Here is a 21,165-nt window from a genome sequence, read left to right as displayed (position 1 = left end):
TGATGGACATGTACAACTTTCATTATTAGTAAAAACAGTGAATGTTTTCTAAAACCCACTTTATGCAGAATTCCCTTTTTCTCATTACAGTCTAGCTTTGGCCTTCTTGCAGTTCCTTAAATACAGAACTTGTGTTTTTGTGTTTCCTATGCTCCTGATGACCTCCAGGTATTTAATTCCTGCTCAGCCCGCAGCTCTCAGGTAACTCTTGACTGCCCCAGAGAAGCCCTCTGTACCCCTTCCCCTAGAGGAGAGGCTGCTTGCCTCTCCTCAGTGGTCTTAACAACTGCAATTTTTCATTTCTTTGCATGCAGCTTGAGTTACCCAAACCACAAAGTGCACTGTCTTCTAGATGGCCAAGTCTGCTAAGACACCTGATACCAACTGCAAATTGAGGGGTTTTTGAAAACCACTCTCAGGCTCAGAAATTTGCTAAAGGCGTTAAATTCACCAAAACCTGTGACACTCATGGTTACACTTATTACAAGGAAAGAATGCAAATTAGAACTAGCCAAAGTTGGAAGAGACCTACATGGCAGAGTCTGACCAGTTTCCAAGTGAAAAATTTCTGTCCTCAGGATCCATTGCCTCCTAGTCTTTATATGTTACAACAATACAGACAAAGGATTGTTCACCCAGGAAGCTCTCTGGGCTTGGGCGTCTAAAGTTTTTAACTGAAGGTTCATTATGTGTGCATGATTGACTGATTGACGGCTCACAGGGTTGAACTCAAGCTCCAGTTTCTGCTTTCTGGCCATGGCCAGCTTCTGCCCTAAGACTAGGCTGTGTGATTGCTCCCAGCCTGAGAAACTGCTTAGTATAAACATAAATCAGATGTGTTCTGAGGGGCTCACCATGACACTGCTGCTTTTGCCGAAGAAAGTCAAGGGTGTAGAGGTTACTTCCCAGGAACTAGGGGGTGGTGCGTGGGGTTTAGGGCTGGCGGTCAGATTTCTTTTTGAGCAGGCCAAATGCTTACACACAGCACTGTTAGGTAAAGAGTGCTCCCCACCTGTCCCAGTTCCAAAAGGCTAGGATCACATCAAGTTTTGCTCCTGGTTTCATTCCTCGCACCTCATGCGAAGAGTTGACTCATTGGAAAAGACCCTGATGCTGGGAGGGATTGGGGGCAGGAGGAGAAGGGGACGAGAGTGGACAAGATGGCTGGATGGCATCACCAACTCGATGGACATGAGTTTGAGTAGATTCCGGGAGTTGGTGATGGACAGGGAGGACTGGCGTGCTGTGATTCATGGGGTTTCAAAGAGTCGGACACGACTGAGCAACTGAACTGAACTGAATAATGGTGAGCAAATGTTGGGAGTCAGTGTAACATTGTAGTTTACAGAGGGGATTGCCAGAGTTCTAATTTGAATGTTGGCTCTTCTTTTCACTGAGTAGACCCTGATGGGTTATTTAACCTCTCATTGCCTCATTGTCCTCATCTATAAATTGTGAGTAGTGATAATATTATATTAACACCTTTCTCGGAGAATTGCAATGAGGAGTAAATGAATGAACGTCAGTGAAGTTCCCAAAATAGTGCCTGGTGCAGAGTAAAAGCTAGCTAAATGTCTAATATTATTAAGTGCTCAATAAATAATTGCTGATAGAGCAACTGGCTATCACATGAGAGGTGCTTAGCAAATGTTAATTGAAAAAATATAGAATAAGATTTTCTCCTTTAGCAGGTTTTTTCTATTATTTTTCTATTAACATAGTATTAAATGTATTGATTTGGACATATCATCACTATGTCTGATGTTCAGGTCTTTAATCATCTATAATTCTAAAGATTATGTAGGTCAATAATATGCTTTGAAAAGAACAAAAAAGTTTCAGTCTTTTCACCTCTCTACCAGGCATTACCCCCAACCAGAGTGAGGAGTTGAATTAGAGAGAGTTCAAAGTGTCTTCCAACTCCAACAAAATGTTATTTGTCCTTAGGAAACAAACTAGATATAACAACAGAGAAGACCATTTTACATGGAGACATGAAACCTATGAATGTGTAAGTTTCCATTTAAAAAAAGGAACAAAGAGAACATTCAAGTTGACTACCAAAATCCATCTGTTATATGTGAACACATAGGTTTGAATTGTGGCCATAAATTTTTAATAATTTGATGTCATTTGACTCCCTGGCAAATCACACACTATGATTATAGAAGATTTAGTGAGAAACTGATTTATTTAATCTTGTTACTTAGACTGGCCTGATGGAAGGTGATACAATCAGTTATGTCTCCAAACAAGAGATTAAGCACTTTCAAATAATACCATTAGCAATTAGAAAAAGAATCAACTTCTAAAAACATTTTTTTAGTTACAAAGTAATGTGTATATATTTGGATACAACAACCAAATGATTTAACACTGATCTATTATTCAGCAATTATTAAATTACTGAATAATAAAAAGTAAATGTGTTCCAATCACTGTTCTTACCATGTTCATTTTCCGGAGGTAGCAAGTGTTAACAATTTGTTCTATATACTTCTATGCATAGACACATAATAAAAAATACATGTCTATGCTGTTATGACAAGCATCTGTAAAGTGCTACTTGTTCTTGCCATTTTAGTGTTACCGCAGGCCGTCACTCAGTTTGAAGAGCTGGTGGGGATGGCAGAGGCACTGCTCAAGGGTGGAGGAACCCTGTCCACATCCGCATCCACCCTCTGGAGAGCAGCGAATAACTCCTCGCCGGATTCCTTTGCTTCTACGTGCAGTAATTCTAATTCTAATTCCAGTTCACCCATCTCCCTGAAAGCTGAGGAAGACCATCAGATGGATGAGAAACAGGTCAGCAGGGAGACTGTCCCATCTTTCTCTGGGGTGCAGTTACAGGCAAAATGAAAATCACAGAACAACATAGTCATCGTCTTATCAGATCACTTTATGGAACTTTAGGTCAATCATAATATTCTGATGGCATAAAACAATTTTTTTTACAATAAATCTAATATCTGTGAAGCAAATATCCAGTTTAGAAAATAAATGGTGGACAATGATGAAGTTTTTAAACTAGAAAATTCTTAAACCAGTGAGAAAAGGACAATTTGCATTAAAGGTTATAAAACTGAATTATTGAGACCAGGTGAATTTCAGCCTGTACATGCTGGCTGAACACAATTCTTTGTCTTCTACACCAATTTCTCTTAATCAAGAAACAGAAGCTAAAAATACAAGTTTTGTTAGAATCAGCCTGGGAAAATGTGCCTTCAAGGGCAGTAATTACTGTCACTGCTCACAATCCAGCATTCGGAATACTTGCCTCTCAGTGTACCAGTTTCCTCCTGCGGTGTAACAAGATCCCACAAACTGAGTGATTTATATTATTACAAACACAAAGGCTATAAACTCAAGGTGCTGGCTAGTTCTTTCCTTTCTAGAGGCTCGGGGGAAGGCTCTGTTTCCTGCCCATGTGGGTTCTAGAATTCAGTTTCTCATGGCACTACAGCTGAGTTCCCTGTTTTCTTGTTAACTGTAGACTGAAGGATGTTCCCACATGCCCTGATCCGAGGTCTTCTTCCCCCGACTTCAAAGCCAGTGAGAGCAGGCAAACCCCTCACTCCTCGAGCCTCTCCTTCCTCTGTCTTCTTTCTTGCCCACTCTTCTGTGTTCAAAGGGCTCACGTGAGCCCTCAATAAACGTTAGCCATTTTCTTTATTATTATTTATTATTATTAAACACTTTTTGTGTGCTTATTATGTACCAGACACTGCTAAGTGTGTGTATATATTTATACACATAAAATTATATACGTATGTGTGTATGTAAATATATATTCTTACTTGCAATAAAGTACATGAATTTTAAGTGTAAAAAAGGTAAAATTTTAAAAGTCTCATAATTAGATCGGGCCTTTCTGAGTACCCCGGCACACTCTCCAACTTTCCCCATCTCAAGGTCCTTTAATGACACCTGCAAAGTTGATTTTCCCATATAAGGTGACACATTCACAGGTTTCAGGGATGACGATGTGGTTGTTGTCCGTGGGCCGTTATTCTGTTTAGTAGGAAAGGCTGAGGGTGGAATAATCCTTAAAGCACTAAATCCAGATTACATGGCAAGAATTTGAATGCACTCTGGAACAAATACCTCATAAATGTTGGGAATTTATCTCAAAAATAACATCTAACTCCTGATATATACATCAATATATATTAAATATATGGGCATCACCTTAAAGAATGTTGATTTTGTTTTCTGGTCTGTATTAAATTCAATGATATTTCTTCAGATACTCCTTTCCTTTTTCAGTTATTTCAATTATTATTTTTAATTTTTTTAGTTCAAGATTGAAAAATGGCAGATTGCACGTTGCAACAAGAGCAAGCCTCAGAAGTTCATTAATGATTTAATGCAAGTGCTTTACACAAATGAATACATGGCCACACACAGCCTGACGGGGGCAAAATCCTCTACTTCACGGGACAAGGCCGTGAAACCAGCTATGAATCAGAATGAAGTTCAAGAAATTATAGGTGATATGATTGTGTTATATTGTGTCACATGAATCTGAAATAATTTTTCCACTCAACGTTTAGTTGTTCTTTCAACCTTTTCTTCTTCAAATTTATTTTTCTATGAGAGATATCTCAGGATAGCCTAAACCTCTTATGTATGATACATGGTGAATTTTGTGGAACAACTTTACACTAAACGTGGTTAATGGGACTTCCTTGGTGGTCCAGTGGTTAAGAATGCAGAGGACACAGGTTCTCCCTGGTCCAGGAAGATCCCACATGTTGACGAATATCTAAGCCCATGCACCACAGCTACTGAGAAAGACAATGTGCGCCACCACGAATAGAAAAAGCTGATGAACAATAAGAACCCAGCACAGCCAAAAATTAATTCGTTAAAAAAATTTTAAGTGGTTATTAAAATAAAAATTAATTCTATATCACTAAAAAACTTGAATTCATACAATTCATAGCTTTAGAAGAGTAAAGTTTCAAAATTCACTCCAACAAAATTTTAGTAACTCTTCATATCTTGTATTCTTTTTCTTATTTTGGTTAGAAATATCCCTTATCTTTTATTCAGAAAAACGAAGGTTAATGTAACCATCCTACCGACAGTTTTTAAGTTAATTTCCTTAAATATAATAATTTAGGTTATCAAGTAACAATTTTAAGTACTCACTGAATCCCAGCTCTCTGTATTCTGATATTACATCATTTCTTAGTTGGAAAATAGTCAGAATCTGCTTGTTTCAGTTGATGCTGGGAATGGGTAAAAATAAATTCTCAGCATTTTGGGTCAAGGGCACATGGTATTCAGAACAAGCAATAAGGGTAAAGCTGGGTGGTACCATAGGAAGACTCATACATATGTTCTCAGTTTATGATATAGACCTAGTTATCTCTTGCTTTGCTTTGGAAAATCTGCCTATATAGTTTAAATATCTCATGGGAGTTTGGGCTGCTTTTTCAAAATGGGGGCAAAAATTATAATGTCCGTGGTGCTTGGTGTTTTATCTCAGTTCATATCTTAAGATGCAAAGTCCTGATAATGTGGGTTTTTAATTAATTTACTTATTTTTATTCAAGTATAGTTGATGTATAGTATTACATAAATTACAGGAGTACAATATAGTGTTTTGGGGCTTTCAGGTGACTCAGTGGTAAAGAATCCACCTGCCAATGCAAGGGAACACAGGAGATGTGGGTTCAGTCCCTGGGTGGGAAAGATCTCCCACTGGCTACGCACTCCAGTATTCTTGCCTGGAGAATCCTATGGACAGAGGAGCCTGGCCAGCTAGAGTCCATGGGGTAAAAAGAGTCGGACATGGCTCAGTGATTGAGCATACACACATGCAATATAGTGTTTCACAGTTTTTAATGTTTATACTCAATTTACAGTTATTATAAAATATTGGCTCTATTTCCCAGGTTGTACAATGAACGTGAAAGAGAAAGTTGCTCAGCCGTTTCAGACTCTTTGCAACCTCATGGATTGTATTCTCCAGGCCAAAATACTGGAGTGGATAGCCTATCCCCTCTCCAGGTGAAATGAGTCGCTCAGTCGTGTCCGACTCTTTGCGACCCCATGGACTATCCATGGAATTTTCTAGGCCAGAATACTGGAGTGAGTAGCCTTTCCATTCTCCAGGGGATCTTCCCAACTCAGGGATCGAACCCAGCTCTCCCGCATTGCGGGTGGATTCTTTACCAGCTGAGCTACCAGGGCAGCCCAAGAATACTGGAGTGGATAGCCTATCCCTTCTCCAGGGGATCTTCCTGACTCAGGATTCAAACCAGGATCTCCTGCATTGGAGGCAGATTCTTTACCGGCTGAGCCACAAGGGAAGCCCATATAACTTACTTTATGCATAATCATTGTACCTCTTATCCCCCCAGCCCAACATCACCCTTCCCTTACTCCCCCCTCCCCACCGTTAACCACTGATTTGTTCTTTGTTTTTGTGATTCTACTCCCATCTGATAAAGTGTTTTTCTGTGTTTTGTTGTTGTTGTTACAGGAATCACGAAGCAATTATTTCCCAACACAGATGACGTTTCAATCAGGAGAATGATAGGGCAAAAGCTAAACAACTGTACCAAGAAGCCAAATTTAAGCAAAACTCTGAACTCTCAGGATATTAAGTAGATCCTCTCGGTAAGTCTTGTCAACCTTTGTAATCCTTTGAGTGTGGCAAGAAGATGCAATACCTGCACCCATGAGACAGCCTTTCCCAAACACTCTGCTGGAGACCAGTTGGCTATGCGAAACTGATGAGTATTCCTGGGGGTGAAGCAAGGACAGGGAAGGGGATGTAAACTTGGGAAATGCGGGGTCAGGTACACAGATTCTCCTCTCCCAGAGCCTCTCAAATATTCTGATGCCCTTTGAACATGCCCGAGTGCAGCAGAAATCTCTAAGAAGGGCGTATAGTGTATAGTGTTTTCCAAGTGTGTTTCACTGAGGAAGTTTTCTTTTTCTTCACATCTTAACTATGGGTGGAGCTAGAAGGGAGCCAAGGGAAAGACACATGACAATTTAGGAAGTGCTTTTCTAGAACAAGGAGGGTACAGACCCTTCGGAGGTCCCTGAGGTCCATCACTGGGGTGCACTTACAACGCTGAACAGAGAACAAACCGCTGGTTGAGGGTCTCCTCTACCATCCCATCCTGCTTCCCAGTGTCTTTAAATCTTTCAGTCAGTTGTTGTGTTTTTATTTGTTAGATAAGGATTTTTTTACCAATATATTTGTATTAAAATACTCAAAGGAAGAACTATTTGTTTTTAGTGAGTTCTAAAGGAAGTTCACTTTATGGTCAGGCCTTGCCCTAGGCAAGACTGTGATGTGGAATTGTGTTTGCTTTACTAATGGAAAGTCCTGGCCTTTTCACCTGTCCTCACTCTTCCTCTTCATTATTTTGATGGAAAATACATGACACATGTGCATTGTTATGCTTTTAATAACTTTTAAACAGAGGTATATGATGACACCACCCTTATGGCAGAAAGTGAAGAGGAACTAAAAAGCCTCTTGATGAAAGTTAAAGAGGAGAGTGAAAAAGTTGGCTTAAGCTCAACATTAAGAAAACTAAGATCATGGCATCTGGTCTCATCACTTCATGGGAAATAGATGGGGAAACAGTGGAAACAGTGTCAGACTTTATTTTTTGGGGGCTCCAAAATCACTGCAGATGGTGACTGCAGCCATGAAATTAAAAGACGCTTACTCCTTGGAAGGAAAGTTATGACCAACCTAGATAGCGTATTAAAAAGCAGAGACATTACTTTGCCAACAAAGGTCCATCTAGTCAAGGCTATGGTTTTTCCAATGGTCATGTATGGATGTGAGAGCTGGATTGTGAAGAAAGCTGAGCGCCAAAAAATTGATGCTTTTGAACTGTGGTGTTGGAGAAGACGCTTGAGAGTCCCTTGGACTGCAAGGAGATCCAACCAGTCCATCCCAAAGGAGATCAGTCCTGGGTGTTCATCAGAAGGACTGACACTGAAGCTGAAACTCCAATACTTTGGTCACCTGATGCGAAGAGTTGACTCATTGGAAAAGACCCTGATGCTGGGAGGGATTGGGGGCAGGAGGAGAAGGGGACGACAGAGGATGAGATGGCTGGATGGCATCACCGACTCGATGGGCATGAGTTTGAGTAAACTCTGGGAGTTGGTGATGGACAGGGAGGCCTGGCGTGCTGCGATTCATGGGGTCGCAGAGTCGGACACGACTGAGCGACTGAACTGAACTCATATGATATGATAAGCCAGTGAGGGCAGGTTTTCCTTCCATTTTCTTTACTTCTACCTTTGACTTCCAATTTGCCTGCTCTCTGTCTGACTCGTCACCTTGAGACCACGTCATTTGTCTTTTTCTTCTGACTGTGTTTTAAATAGATGTGGATATGAGTGTAATACAGTGATTCCCCCATCCATCACTGACTACCAGTTCATCCTTCTTGAGGGTCCCTTACTATGTTGCTATACATTTAAGGCTACCTCTGCTGAGGGTCAACAATAGTCTCTCTTCCTATAACAAAACAAAGTGACCAAAAAAAATCTTATAACAGCTGCATGGAAATTCTTTCCACCTGGCTCATACATACTGGCAGACCTACCTGAAGAATTTATAAAAGGTAAAGATACTTGTATCCTTTTTCTACCCCAGGGATTAAAAATTTCAGTCGATGGTGAATCTCACAACCACCCAGTTAAGAGCTAATTGCTTAAAAGAGCCCTTGGAACATCTTGAGTTTTTTTTTAATTTATTTTATTGAAGAACAGTTGATTTACAATGTTAATTTCTACTGTAGAGCAAAGTGATTCACATATATATATACAGATATATATATATATATATATTCTTTTTCGTATTCTTTTCATTATGGTTAATCCCAGGATATTCAATATATGGACTTCTTTTTTGACATGAGGCTACTCAGTCGTATCATGGCCAAGTTCCCCATCTACAGGTCATGTTAACAGACCTCCAAGTCATAAGACTCTCTTTTGGAGCACATAATTGTGTCTCAGAGCTCTGCAAAGCATTTTAATATCCTAACTTCTTCCTGTTTTATATCCCAGGCTGCTGAGGGTAGGCATGAAATGTATATCTGATAACAGCAGAATATTGAAGAAATTAAAGTTAAAAGGTTTTTCTATCAGCTTTGCTTGCACTTGACAGTCATAAAATCACCCAGTGATGACATTAATTAAAACTGAAAGGAAAAAGAAATCTTTTGTTATGAACACAGGAAACTCTGGTGCCTTGTGCACCTGAGCTTGGGTGCCAAGATGCTTGGAATAGAAATGCACATAGTTTGAATCAGAAGTAGAGATAAACAGTAGAATGGGATTTTTGTTTAATTGGGAGATACCTTTCATTTGAAGTATAGGCTCAATCACTGGGAAAGACAGGGTCACAGAAGACCTGAGTCAGCTGTGCTTGATGAATGAGTCAGATACAGCACCACCTGGTGGAACAGTGGTACACTTTTCTCTTCTTGCTCATTTAACGAGTAGGAACCTAAAGTGACTCATTTATTCAGGCAAACCATACTTGTCCTCACCGTGCCTTCAAAAGTATTTTTTGGAAAAATCATTGTCCTCCCATTACTGCAGTAAAAAGCAGTAGATACTACAAAACCATGTAGATTACTATGAATTCCAATATATCCAGGAAACCCAGCTGGCCTACCAGGGCTCTGGTAGACTGTGCCCCGCATGCAGGACTGAGTTCCCAGTGGCCCCCGACTTGGATTTGAGAGGACAACCATTTCCCAGCTCAGACTCGTCTTTGTGAGAATAAGAGCTAAGCCCATCCTGCCACTTTGAGTCCACCCCCTCTCACTTCTGTGACTAGCCTGCAGGTCTCACTCTGCCTAGAGCTTCATGTTGCCAATCTTTCTGACCTTTCTCCATTGTTTTGCTTTTTTCTTACAAGAGCTATAGAAAATTTTATCTATAAGGATTATAGAATATTAGACTATCACCTCTGTAACATTCTGCTGTGGTCAAACAGCCTTCTGAAATGTCCACAGCTGCTGCAGTGTATATAATCTCTACCATAATATTACATGTGCGTGTAACTTAAAGGTGATCTAATACAGCAGTGCTCAAACAAGGTGGGAGGGATTTTGTCCCCTGTCCCTGAAAGGGGATATTTGAAAATGTCTTGGAGGCATTTGGGTTAGAGAGGAGCCAGGGATGCTGCTATACATCCAACAATATACAGGACAGCCCCCACAACAAAAAATGACCAAGTCCAACTGTCAATTCTGCCAAAGTTGTAAAAGTGAAAGTGAAAGTTGCTCAGTCATGTCCGATTCTTTGCAACCCCATGGACTGTATAGTCCAGAATACTGGAGTGGGTAGCCTTCGCCTTCTCCAGGGGATCTTCCCAACCCAGGGATCAAACCCAGGTCTGTCCCATTGCAGACAAATTCTTTCCCAGCTGAGCCACAAAGGAAGCCCAAGAATACTGGAGTGGGTATTCTCCAGTATCCCTTCTCCAAGGGATCTTCCCAACCCAGGAGTCGAACCAGGGTCTCCTGCACTGCAGGCAGATTCTTTACCAACTGAGCTATCAGGGAAGCCCAAGGCTGAGAAATCCTGAAGTAAATGATTTGCTGGTCACCAGGATGGTAGAGTAGGAAGACCCTGAGCATATCTCCTCCCAGGGGCACACCAAGATTAAACCTGTTTGCAGACCACCTGTCAATCGGAATGACCTGAAGGACTAGCAGAAAAGATCTTCTACAACTAAAGATATGAAGAAGGAACCACAACAAGAAGGGTAGGAGGGGTGGAGACATGGTATCGTCAAGACCCAAGTAAGTGACCAACGAGCAGGAGGATGGTCACAATCGCAGAGCTTCTCCCCAAGGAGTGAAGGGTCCAAGACCCATATCAGGATTCCCAGCTGTGGGGGTCCTGGCACCAGGAAGACAAGCCCCCAGAACATCTGGCTTTGAAGGTGCAGCTTGCATTCAGGAGAGTTGGGGGCCTGTAGGAAACAGAGACCCCACTCAAACAGAGCACACGCAGAATCTCACACACTTTAAGTCCCAGTTCAGAAGCAGCAATCTGAAAGAAGCCTGGGTCAGGCTCACTTGCTGCCCTTGGACAGCCTCTTAGACCAGCAGGAGGCAACGGGGACTTCCCTGGAGACACAGACACTGGTGGCAGCCACTGCTGGGAGCTCAATCTACCACAAGGACACTGGTGCTGGCAAGCACCGTTTTGGAGTCCTCTCTAGCCTATGAGCTCCAGGACTTACCCACCCACCAGCCGGTCACCACTAGTCTCGGGACCCCTCAGGCCGAGCAGGGACCTGGCCCCACCCTCTAGCAGGTTGGCAGGAGCCCTGGTACCCCCAAGGCCAGAACCAGCACTGGGAGCCCTGGACTCACAGCCAGCGTGCCAAGACCACACCTCATACCAGTGGGCTGGCACAAGCCTCAGGACCTGCCCTGGATCACCCTCAGCCTGCAGCCAGCTCACCAGGATCCTGCCTTGCCCACCAGTGGCTCAGCATAAATCCCAGGGCTCTGCAGGCCTGGCAGCCAGCTGTGCCAGGATGTGGCCCCTTCCACCAGCAAACCAGTAGCTTCTGGAGGCGGCAGGGCCTGGCAGCCAACTGGACAAGGGAGTGTCCCATATACCAGCATGCCCACAGCATGCTCCACCACAACAGGAAGGCCCACTCAGCCTGCATGGGGCGCCCTGATAGCATACAAGGGGAGTGCCCTACTGGTACCCACAGCATGTCTCCTACATAAGTCCACTTATCCAAAATTTGGATGGAAATGTGAGCAACCTATCTAGTTCTATTCAAGGGAACTTCCATTACATTGTCAGCCAACTTTTCAACAGAAACTATGCAGGCCAGAAAGGAGTGGCACAGTATAGTCAAAGTGATAAAAAGAGAAACCTAAATCAAAATATTCCACCCATCAAGGCTCTCTTTGACATTTGAAGGAGAGAGAGTTTCCCAGACAAGTGCCACACTCTTTTGTTCCTCTTCACTTTCTGCCATTATATCATTTGCATATCTGAGGTTGTTGATATATCTCCTGGCAATCTTGATTCCAGCTTATAATTCGTCCAGCCTGGCACTTTATATGATGTACACTGCAAAGAAGTTAAATAAGCAGGATGACAATACACAGCCTTCTCATACTTTTTTCCCAATTTTGTTCCATGTTCCATTGTTCCATGTCCCATTAACTGTTCCATGACCCGCATACAGGTTTCTCAGGAGGCAGATAAGGTATTCTGGTATTCCCATCTCTTTAAGAATTTTCCAGTTTGTTGTGATTGACACAGTGAAAGGCTTTAGTGTAGTCAATGAAGCAGAAATAGATTCCAGATTTCCTGGAATTCCACTGTGATCCAACGATTCCATTCTGTGACCCAATGAATGTTGAAAATTTGATCTCTAGTTCCTCTGTCTCTTAAAAAATCAACTTGGACATCTAGAAGTTCTTGGTTCACATACTCCTGAAGCCTAGCTTGAAGGATTTTGAACAGAACCTTACTAATATGTAAAATGAATGCAATCGTACCCTAGATGGAAAATTCTAAAAAGGAGCATTGCCCTTTTTTGCGATTGGAATGAAAACTGATCTTGTTTAGTCCTGTGACCATTATTGAGCTTCCCAAATTTGCTGTCATATTGAGGGCAGCACTTTAACAGCATCATCTTCTAGGATTTGAAATAGCTGGAATTCCATCACCTCCACTAGCTTTATTCCTAGTAATGCTTCCTAAGGCCCATTTGACTTCGCACTCCATGTGTGAAGGTCTGGCTCTAGGTGAGTAACCACATCATTGTGGTTATCCAGGTCATAAAGACATTTTTTTTTTTTCCTGGTTGAACTACAACTTTTCTTAAAAACACGTAAAACCACTCCCACTTGTGAGTTAGTATATCTACATTATTACTTTAATTTCAATCTACTGTTCCATGTTATACATCACCATATTTTTTGTTTGTTTGTATTTTAGCTTATTTATTTTTAATTGAAGGACAATTACTTTACAGAATTTTGTTGTTTTCTGTCAAACTTCGACATGAATAAACCATAGGTGTACAATATACCCACTCCCTTCTGAACCTCCCTCCCATGTCCCTCCCCAACTAAGCCCTCTAGGGTGATACAGAGCCCCTGTTTGAGTCTCCTGAGCCATGCAGCAAATTCCCATGGGTTTTTATTTTACATATGATGATGTAAGTTTCCATGCTACTCTCTCCATACATCTCATCCTCTCCTCCCCTCCCCATGTCCATAAGTCTATTCTCTATGTCTGTTTCTCCACTGCTGCCCTGCAAATAAATTCTTCAGTGCCATTTTTCTAGATTCCGTATATGTGTGTTAGTATACGATATTTATCTTTCTGACTCACTTCACTGTGTATAATAGGCTCTAGGTTCATCCACCTCATTAGAATCGACTCAAATGCATTCCTTTTTATGGCTGAGTAATATTCCATTGTGTATGTGTACCACAACTTCTTTATCCATTCATCTGTAAATGGACATCTAGGTTGCATTCGTGTTCTAGCTATTGTATATAGTGCTGCAATGAACAATGGGATACATGTGTCTTTTTCAATTTTGGTTTCTTCAGGGTGTGTGCCTAGGAGAGGGATTGCTGAGTCATATGGTGGTTTTATTCCTAGATTTTTAAGGGATCTCCATGCCATCTTCCATAGTGGCTGTATCAATTTACATTCCCACCTACAGTGCAAGAGTGTTCCCTTTTCTCCACACCCACTCCAGCATTTATTGTTTGTAGACTTCTGATGATGGCCATTCTGATCAGTGTGAGGTGATATCTCATTGTAGTTTTGACTTGCATTTCTCTAATAATGAGGGATGTTGAGCATCTTTTCATGTATTTGTTAGCCATCTGTCTGTCTTCTTTGGAGAAATGTCTGTTTAGGTCTTTTTCCCACTTTTTGATTGGGTTGTTTGTTTTTCAGGTATTTAGTTGTAGGAGCTGCTTCTATATTTTGGAAATTAATCCTTTGCTAGTTGTTTCATTTGCTATTATTTTCTCCCATTCTGAGGGTTGTCTTTTCACCTTGCTTAGAGTTTCCTTTGCTGTGCAAAAGCTTTTACATTTAATCAGGTCCCACTTGTTTACTTTTGTTTTTATTTCCATTACTCTAGGAGGTGGGTCATAGAGGATCTTGCTTTGATTTATGTCATCGAGTGTTCTGCCTATGTTTTCCTCTAAGGGTTTTATAGTTTCTGGTCTTACATTAATGGTCTTTAATCCATTTTGAGTTTATCTTTGTGTATGGTATTAGGAAGTGTTCTAATTTCATTCTTTTGCATGTAGCTATCCAGTTTTCCCAGAAGCATTTATTGAAGAGGCTGTCTTTGCCCCATTGTATATTCTTGCCTCCCTTGTCAAAAATAAGGTACCCATAGGTGCATGGGTTTATTTCTGGGCTTTCTATCTTGTTCCATTGGTCTATATTTCTGTTTTTGTGCCAGTACCATACTGTCTTGGTGACTGTAGCTTTGTAGTATAATCTGAAGTCAGGAAGGTTGATTCCTCCAGCTCCATTCTTCTTTCTCAAGACTGCTTTGGCTGTTCGGGGTCTCTTGTGTTTCCATATGAATTTTGAAATTTTTTGTTCTACTTGTGTGAAAAATGCCATTGGTAATTTGATAGGGATCACATTGAATCTGTAGATTGTGTTTGGTAGTATAGTCATTTTCACAATAGTTATTCTTCCTACCCAGGAACATGGAACATCTCTCCATTTGTTTATGTCATCTTTGATTTCTTTCATCAGTGTCTTAAAATTTTCTGTGTACACTTCTTTTTTCTCCTTAGGTAAGTTTATTCCTAGATATTTTATTCTTTTTGTTACACTGGTGAATGGAATTGATTCCTTGATTTCTCTTTCTGATTTTTCATTGTTAGTATATAGAAATGCAAGTGAGTTCTGTGTGTTGATTTTGTATCCTGTGACTTTGCTAAATTCACTGATTAGCTCTAGTAATTTTCTGATAGTATCTTTATGGTTTTCTATTTACAGTATCATGTCATCTGCAAACAATGAGAGCTTTACTTCTTTCCAATCTGGATTCCTTTCCTTTTTGTTCTCTGATTGCTGTAGCTAGGACTTCCAGAACTATGTTGAATAATAGTGGTGAAACTGAACACCCTTGTCCTATTCCTGATCTTAGGGAGAATGCTTTCAGTTTTTCACCACTGAGAATAATGTTTGTTGTAGGCTTATCATATATGGCCTCTACGATATTGAGGTTGGTTCCTTCTGTACCCATTTTTTGAAGTTTTCATCATAAACAGGTGCAATTTTGTCAAACATTTTTTCTGCATCTATTGAGACTACCATATGGTTTTTATCTTTCAATTTGTTAATATGGTGTATCACATTGATTTGCATATATTGAAGAATCCTGCATCCCTGGAATAAATGCAACTTGATCATGGTGTATGAGCTTTTTAATGTATTGTTCAATTCTGTTTGCTAAAATTTCATTGAGGATTTTTGAATCTATGTTCATCAGTGATATTGGCCTGTAGTTTTCTTTTTTTTGTGTTGTGTTTGTCTGGTTTTGGTATCTGGGTGATGGTGGCCTCATAGAATGAGTTTGGAAGTGTTCTTGCCTCTGCGATTTTTTGAAAGAGTTTTAGAAGGATAGGCATTAGCTGTTCTCTAAATCTTTGATAGAATTCTCCTGTGAAACCATCTGGTCCTGGGCTTTTGTTTTTTGGGAGATTTTTTATCACAGTTTCAATTTCAGTGCTTATAATTTGGTTGTTCATAATTTTTATTTCTTCCGAGTTCAGCCTTGGAAGATTGAACTTTTCTAAGAATCTCTCCGTTTCTTCCAGGTTATCCATTTTATTGCCATATAGTTGTTCATAATAGTCTCTTATAATCCTTTGTATTTCTGCTTTGTCTGTTGTAACCTCTCCTTTTTCATTTCTAATTATGTTGATTTGATTCTTCTCTCTTTTTTCCTTGATGAGTCTGGCTAAAGATTTGTCAACTTTGTGTATCTTCTCAAAGAACCAGCTTTTAGTTTTATTAAACTTTACTATTGTTTCTTTCATTTCTTTTTCAGTTATTTCTGCTCTGATTTTTATGATTTCTTTCCTTCTGCTAATTTTGGGGGGGGGGTTTGCTCTTCTTTTTCCAATTGTTTTAGGTGTAAAGTTAGGTTGTCTATTCGATGTTTTTCTTGTTTCTTGAGGTAAGATTGTATTGCTATAAACTTCCTTCTTGGAACTGCTTTTGCTGCATCCCATAGGTTTTGAGTTGTGTTTTCATTATCATTTGTTTCTAGAAATTTTTTGATATCCCTTTTGATTTCTTCAGTAACCTATTGGTTACTTAGAAACATATTGTTTAATTGCCATGTGTCTGTGTTTTTTACAGTTTTGCTCTTGTATTTGATATCTAGTCTCATAGCATTATGGTCAGAATAGATCCTTGATATGATTTCAGTTTTCTTAAGTTTACTGAGGTTTGATTTGTGACCCAAGATGTGGTCTATCCTGGAGAATGTTCCATGTGCACTTGAGAAGATGTATTCTTCTGCATTTGGATGGAATGTCCTGAAGATATCAATGAGATCCATCTCATCTAATGTTTCAGTTAAGACTTGTGTTTCCTTATTAATTTTCTGTTTTGATGATCTGTCCATTGGTGTGAGTGGGGTGTTAAAGTCTCCTACTATTATTGTGTTACTGTCAATTTCTCCTTTTATGTCTGTTAGTGTTTGTCTTATGTATTGAGGTGCTCTTATGTTGGCTACATAGATATTTACAATTGTTATGTCTTCCTCTTGGATTGATCCCTTGATCATTATGTAGAGTCCTTCCTTATCTCTTATAATATTCTTTATTTTAAAGTCTATTTTGTCTGATATGAAGATTGCTACTCCAGCTCTCTTTTGCTTTCCATCTGCATGGAATATATTTTTCCATCTAGACTATTTTTCCATCTGAACATCTAGAATACATTTTTCCATCCAGACTCTCACTTTCAGTCTATATGTGTCTTTAGGTCTGAAGTGGATTTCTTGTAGACAGCATATATATGTGTCTTATTTTTGTATCCATTCAGCCAGTCTGCTTTTGGTTGGAGCATTTAATCCGTTTACATTTAAAGTAATTATTGATACATATGTTCCTATTGCCAGTTTCTTAACTGTTCGGGGTTTGATATTGTAGATCTTTTTCTTCTCTTGTATTTCTTGACTCTGTGAGTCCCTTTAGCATGTGTTGTAAAGCTGGTTTGGTGGTACTAAATTCTCTTAATTTTTGCTTGTCTGACAAGCTTTTGATTTATCCATCAATTTTGAATGAGGTCCTTGCTGGGTACAGTAATCTTGGTTGTAGATTTTTCCCTTTCAGTACTTAAAATATATCCTGCCATTCCCTTCTCGCCTGCAGAGTTTCTGCTGAAAGATCAGCTGTTAAACGTATTGGGTTTCCCTTGTATGTTACTTGTTTCTTTTCTCTTGCTGCTTTTAATATTCTTTACTTGTGTTTAATCTTTGTTAGTTGGATTATTATGTGTCTTGGCGTGTTTCTCCTTGGGTGTATCCTGTATGGGACTCTTTGTACCTCTTGGACTTGATTATTTCCTTTTCCATGTTGGGGATATTTTCACCTATAATCTCTTCAAAAATTTTCTCATACCTTTTCTTTTTCTCTTCTTCTTCTTGGACCCCTATAATTCGAATGTTGGTGCATTTGACATTGTCCCAGAGGTCTCTGAGACTATCCTCAGTTCTTTTCATTCTTTTCATTCATTCATACTTCATTCTCTTCTTCAGAACTTATTTCTACCATTTTATGTTCCAGCTCACCAATTCGTTCTTCTGCTTCAGGTATTCTGCTATTGATTCCTTCTGCAGTATTTTTAATTTCAGTAATTGTGCTGTTTGTCTCTGTATGTTTATTCTTTAATTCTTCTAGGTCTTTGTTAATTGATTCTTGCCTTTTCTCCATTCTGTTTTCAAGGTTTTTGATCATCTTTACTATCATTATTCTGAATTTTTTTTCAGGTAGTTTGCCTATTTCTTCTTCATTTATTTTGGTTTCTGTGTTTCTAGTTTGTTTACTCATCTGTGCAGTATTTCTCTGCCATTTCATTACTTTTCTTAAACTTATTGTGTTTGAGGTCTCCTTTTCCCAGGCTTCAAGGTTGAATCTTTCTTTTGGTTTCTGCCCTCCTAATGTTGGTGCAGTGGCTTGTGTAAACTTCATATAGGGTGAGATTTGTGCTGGTTTGTTGTTTTTGTTGTTGCTTTTCCTCTGATGGGCAAGGCTGAGTGAGGTGGTACTCCTGTCTGCTGATGATTGGGTTTGTATTTTTGTTTTGTTTGTTGTTTGGATGAGGCGTCCTGCACAGGGTGCTACATGTGGCTGGGTGATGCTGGGTCTTGTATTCAAGTGATTTCCTTTGTGGGAGTTCTCACTATTTGATAATCCCTAGGATTAGTTCTCTGGTAGTCTGAGGTCTTGGGGTAAGTGTCCTCATTCCAAAGGCTCAGGGTTTGATCCCTGGTCAGGAATGAAGATTCCAGAAGTGGTTTGTTATGGCATTAAGTGAGATTAAAGCAAATACCCAAAAATGAGCAACCAAAGATGAACCCCAGACAAATGGCTGTTACAAAATCAGGCAAAATAATTAAAATAATGGAATATACACCTATACATATACACCCATAAGCGAAATCAGAACAGTCCAAGAAAAGTAAAGTGCACTAGATTGACCTGGCGAACAGAGGAAGCCAAAAATTATATCTACCAGTTAGGAACAAAACTAACTAAAGCACAAACTGGAAAACAAAACTAGAGCAAGGTGCCAGTTGAGGATTAAAGCAAAGAAAACAAAACTAGCAAATATGTTGAGAGGAAAGTAAAGGAAAAAAAAAAACAAAATAGATATTCAAAGTTAAATAGAGGTAGATAAAGAAGATTTATATACATTAAAGATTAACTGCAAGGGGGAAAGAACAGTAGGAAAAAGCAAACAAAGGAATAAATGTAGAAAGACTAATAATAGGCTTAAAAATTAAAATTAAAAAAAAAAAAAAAAGAAGAGGAAAGAAAAAAGAAGGAAAGAAAAAAAATAAAATAAAGGAAAACTCCACAGAACTGCAAAGGCCCAATGTAGAAGCAGAGATTTATAATAACAATGAAAAGTGTGATTGAAAAAAAAGAACTCAAAAGCTTAATTAGATTTCATAGTGCCAATAAAATCGACAACTACAACAGAGGAGAGGGGAAAGAGGGAAAAAAAGAAAAAGAATATCCAAAAGCACTACCGAACACGTCAAAACATAAGCATAGTAAACGTTTTTCTTGAGTTACTGCTGTCAGGGAGCCATAGTCCACCTCACCTCCCTGGGATGCCCTCCAACACTGGGCTGGTCTCTGGACCCGCCGTGGGGGCAGCTCAGGCTCTAATCTGGTCCTACTCCCATGCGTTCTTGCCTCCAGTGTCCTCAGCTATCAGAACTAGTGCTTTTTCTTTTGTGGGAGCTCTCAGTGTCCTTCTATCTATTCCATAGACGCAGAGTCTGCCTAGTTGATCATGTGGATTTAATCTGCAGCTTGCACAGCTGGTGGGGAGGTTCTGGGTCTTCTTCCCTAGCCACACTGCCCCTGGGTTTCAGCTGTGGTTTTATTTCCAGACGACCCTCTGCATGTGGGTCGTCCACTGGGGTTTGCTCCTGAGGCTGCCCTGGAGGACTTGGGTCTGCCCCAGGGAGGCCCAGGTGTGGAGCTGGTGCAGCTGCTTGGGTCTCAGGGGTTCTGGCAGCACCAGGTACTCAGGGGGTTGGCGGCTAAGGCAGCAGGAAATACAGTGCTCTAGAAGGGTATGGCAACCAGTACTGGCCAGTACATTCCAGTATTCTTGCCTGAAGAACCACCCCCCTCCCCCCAGAGAAGCCTGGCAGGCCACAGTCCACAGGGTTGCAAAGAGTTGGACACAACTGAAGTGACCCCACGTGCAGAGACTTCTCTTTGCCTGTGGCAGCTCTGCCCCAGTGAGGGCTGGGTGTGAAGGCGCTGCAGCTGCTTGGGTCACGGGAACCCTGGCGGCGCCAAGTGTGCGGGGACATGGACTGCCTCGGCCTCAGGAGTTATCGTGCTATCATCAGTCTTTTTCTGAGCCTCTGGAAGCTGGCGATCAGAAGGCCTCTTTGGCTAGTCTTTCTCCATAGCTCTGCCCATTCAGGCATGTAGAGGGTTCCCTTGCCTGGGGTCCTTCTATGTTGCTCTGAGTGTCAGGCACATAGAGGGGGCCCCTGACTGAGGTCCTACTCTGGAGATCAGCACGTCGGGCACTTAAAGGGACACCCTGGGTGGGGTCCTACTCTAGTTTGGTGCATCAGGCGCTTGATGGGCCAGCCTGTCTATTGATCAGCTGCCAATGCTGACGTGTGGGGAGAGAGAGGCCATGGTGATGGCTCCACCCCCTATGTGTGACTCAGCAGTATCGCCTTGCTTCCATGGCTGCCTGGCTTTCCTCCACAGGCATTTCCCACCACAGTCTCCTCCCTCACATCTTCTCTATCCATTTCTCCACAGCTGACAGCAGCCCTTGCCCTGGGGTTGCTCCACAATCCCTAAGCTCCATCTCCCAGCCACTGTGCCTCCTAAGTGAGGGACCTGTGTCCCTGTCTGGGGTATGTATGGCTGCAGCAAGGACCAGCTGATTCTCATTCCATTTAGGCTGCCACAGATCAACTGTTTCCCTCTCAGCCTTAAATGTTTTTCCTCTGACTCAGACAATTGCCCCGATGTGGGGATCACACCCCTGCTTCAGTTCCCCCACCCACTGAAGGCAGGTCCAGACCTAGTAACACTCCTATTTTTCCCCCTAGTTCCTTCATCCTAACGAGTTTTTGCATGGTTGTATATACTCTTTTCCGCTGGTCAGGTACTCCTGCCCGCTCTCAGCTGGTGGGCTTTATGCACTTGTGTGTGTGAAGATGTGTTCCCGATGCATCCGTGAAGAGAGATGCACTTCATATCCACCTCCTCCTCCGCCTTCTTGTTCTCCAAGACCTTTTTTGTATAGCTCTGTGTATTCTTGCCACCTCTTCTTAATCTCTCCTGCTTCTGTTAGGTCTTTACTATTTCTGCCCTATATTGTTCATTTCCTTGCATGGAATAT

At 40.9% G+C, this 21,165-nt stretch overlaps 1 protein-coding gene across 2 annotated transcripts in view; it reads left to right on the top strand.

Moving 5' to 3' along the window:
• The window catches only part of BEND6 (BEN domain containing 6), a 59,544-nt gene that overhangs the window by 34,048 nt on the left and 4,331 nt on the right, over nucleotides 1–21,165 (top strand). The window contains exons 4-6 of one of the 2 annotated variants that reach the window (XM_061146354.1): nucleotides 2,585–2,805; nucleotides 4,298–4,490; nucleotides 6,494–6,630. In XM_061146354.1, the coding sequence (XP_061002337.1) occupies nucleotides 2,585–2,805; nucleotides 4,298–4,490; nucleotides 6,494–6,621 (542 nt within the window). In that variant the 3' untranslated portion in view covers nucleotides 6,622–6,630. Of the gene's footprint in view, nucleotides 1–1,947; nucleotides 2,012–2,584; nucleotides 2,806–4,297; nucleotides 4,491–6,493; nucleotides 6,631–21,165 lie in introns of those variants that run through there. The other variant, XM_061146355.1, reaches the window with a different exon arrangement.

Source organism: Dama dama, chromosome 7 (assembly GCF_033118175.1).
Source record: "Dama dama isolate Ldn47 chromosome 7, ASM3311817v1, whole genome shotgun sequence".
NCBI lineage: Eukaryota > Metazoa > Chordata > Mammalia > Artiodactyla > Cervidae > Dama > Dama dama.
This window is presented reverse-complemented; position numbering and strand designations above follow the sequence as displayed.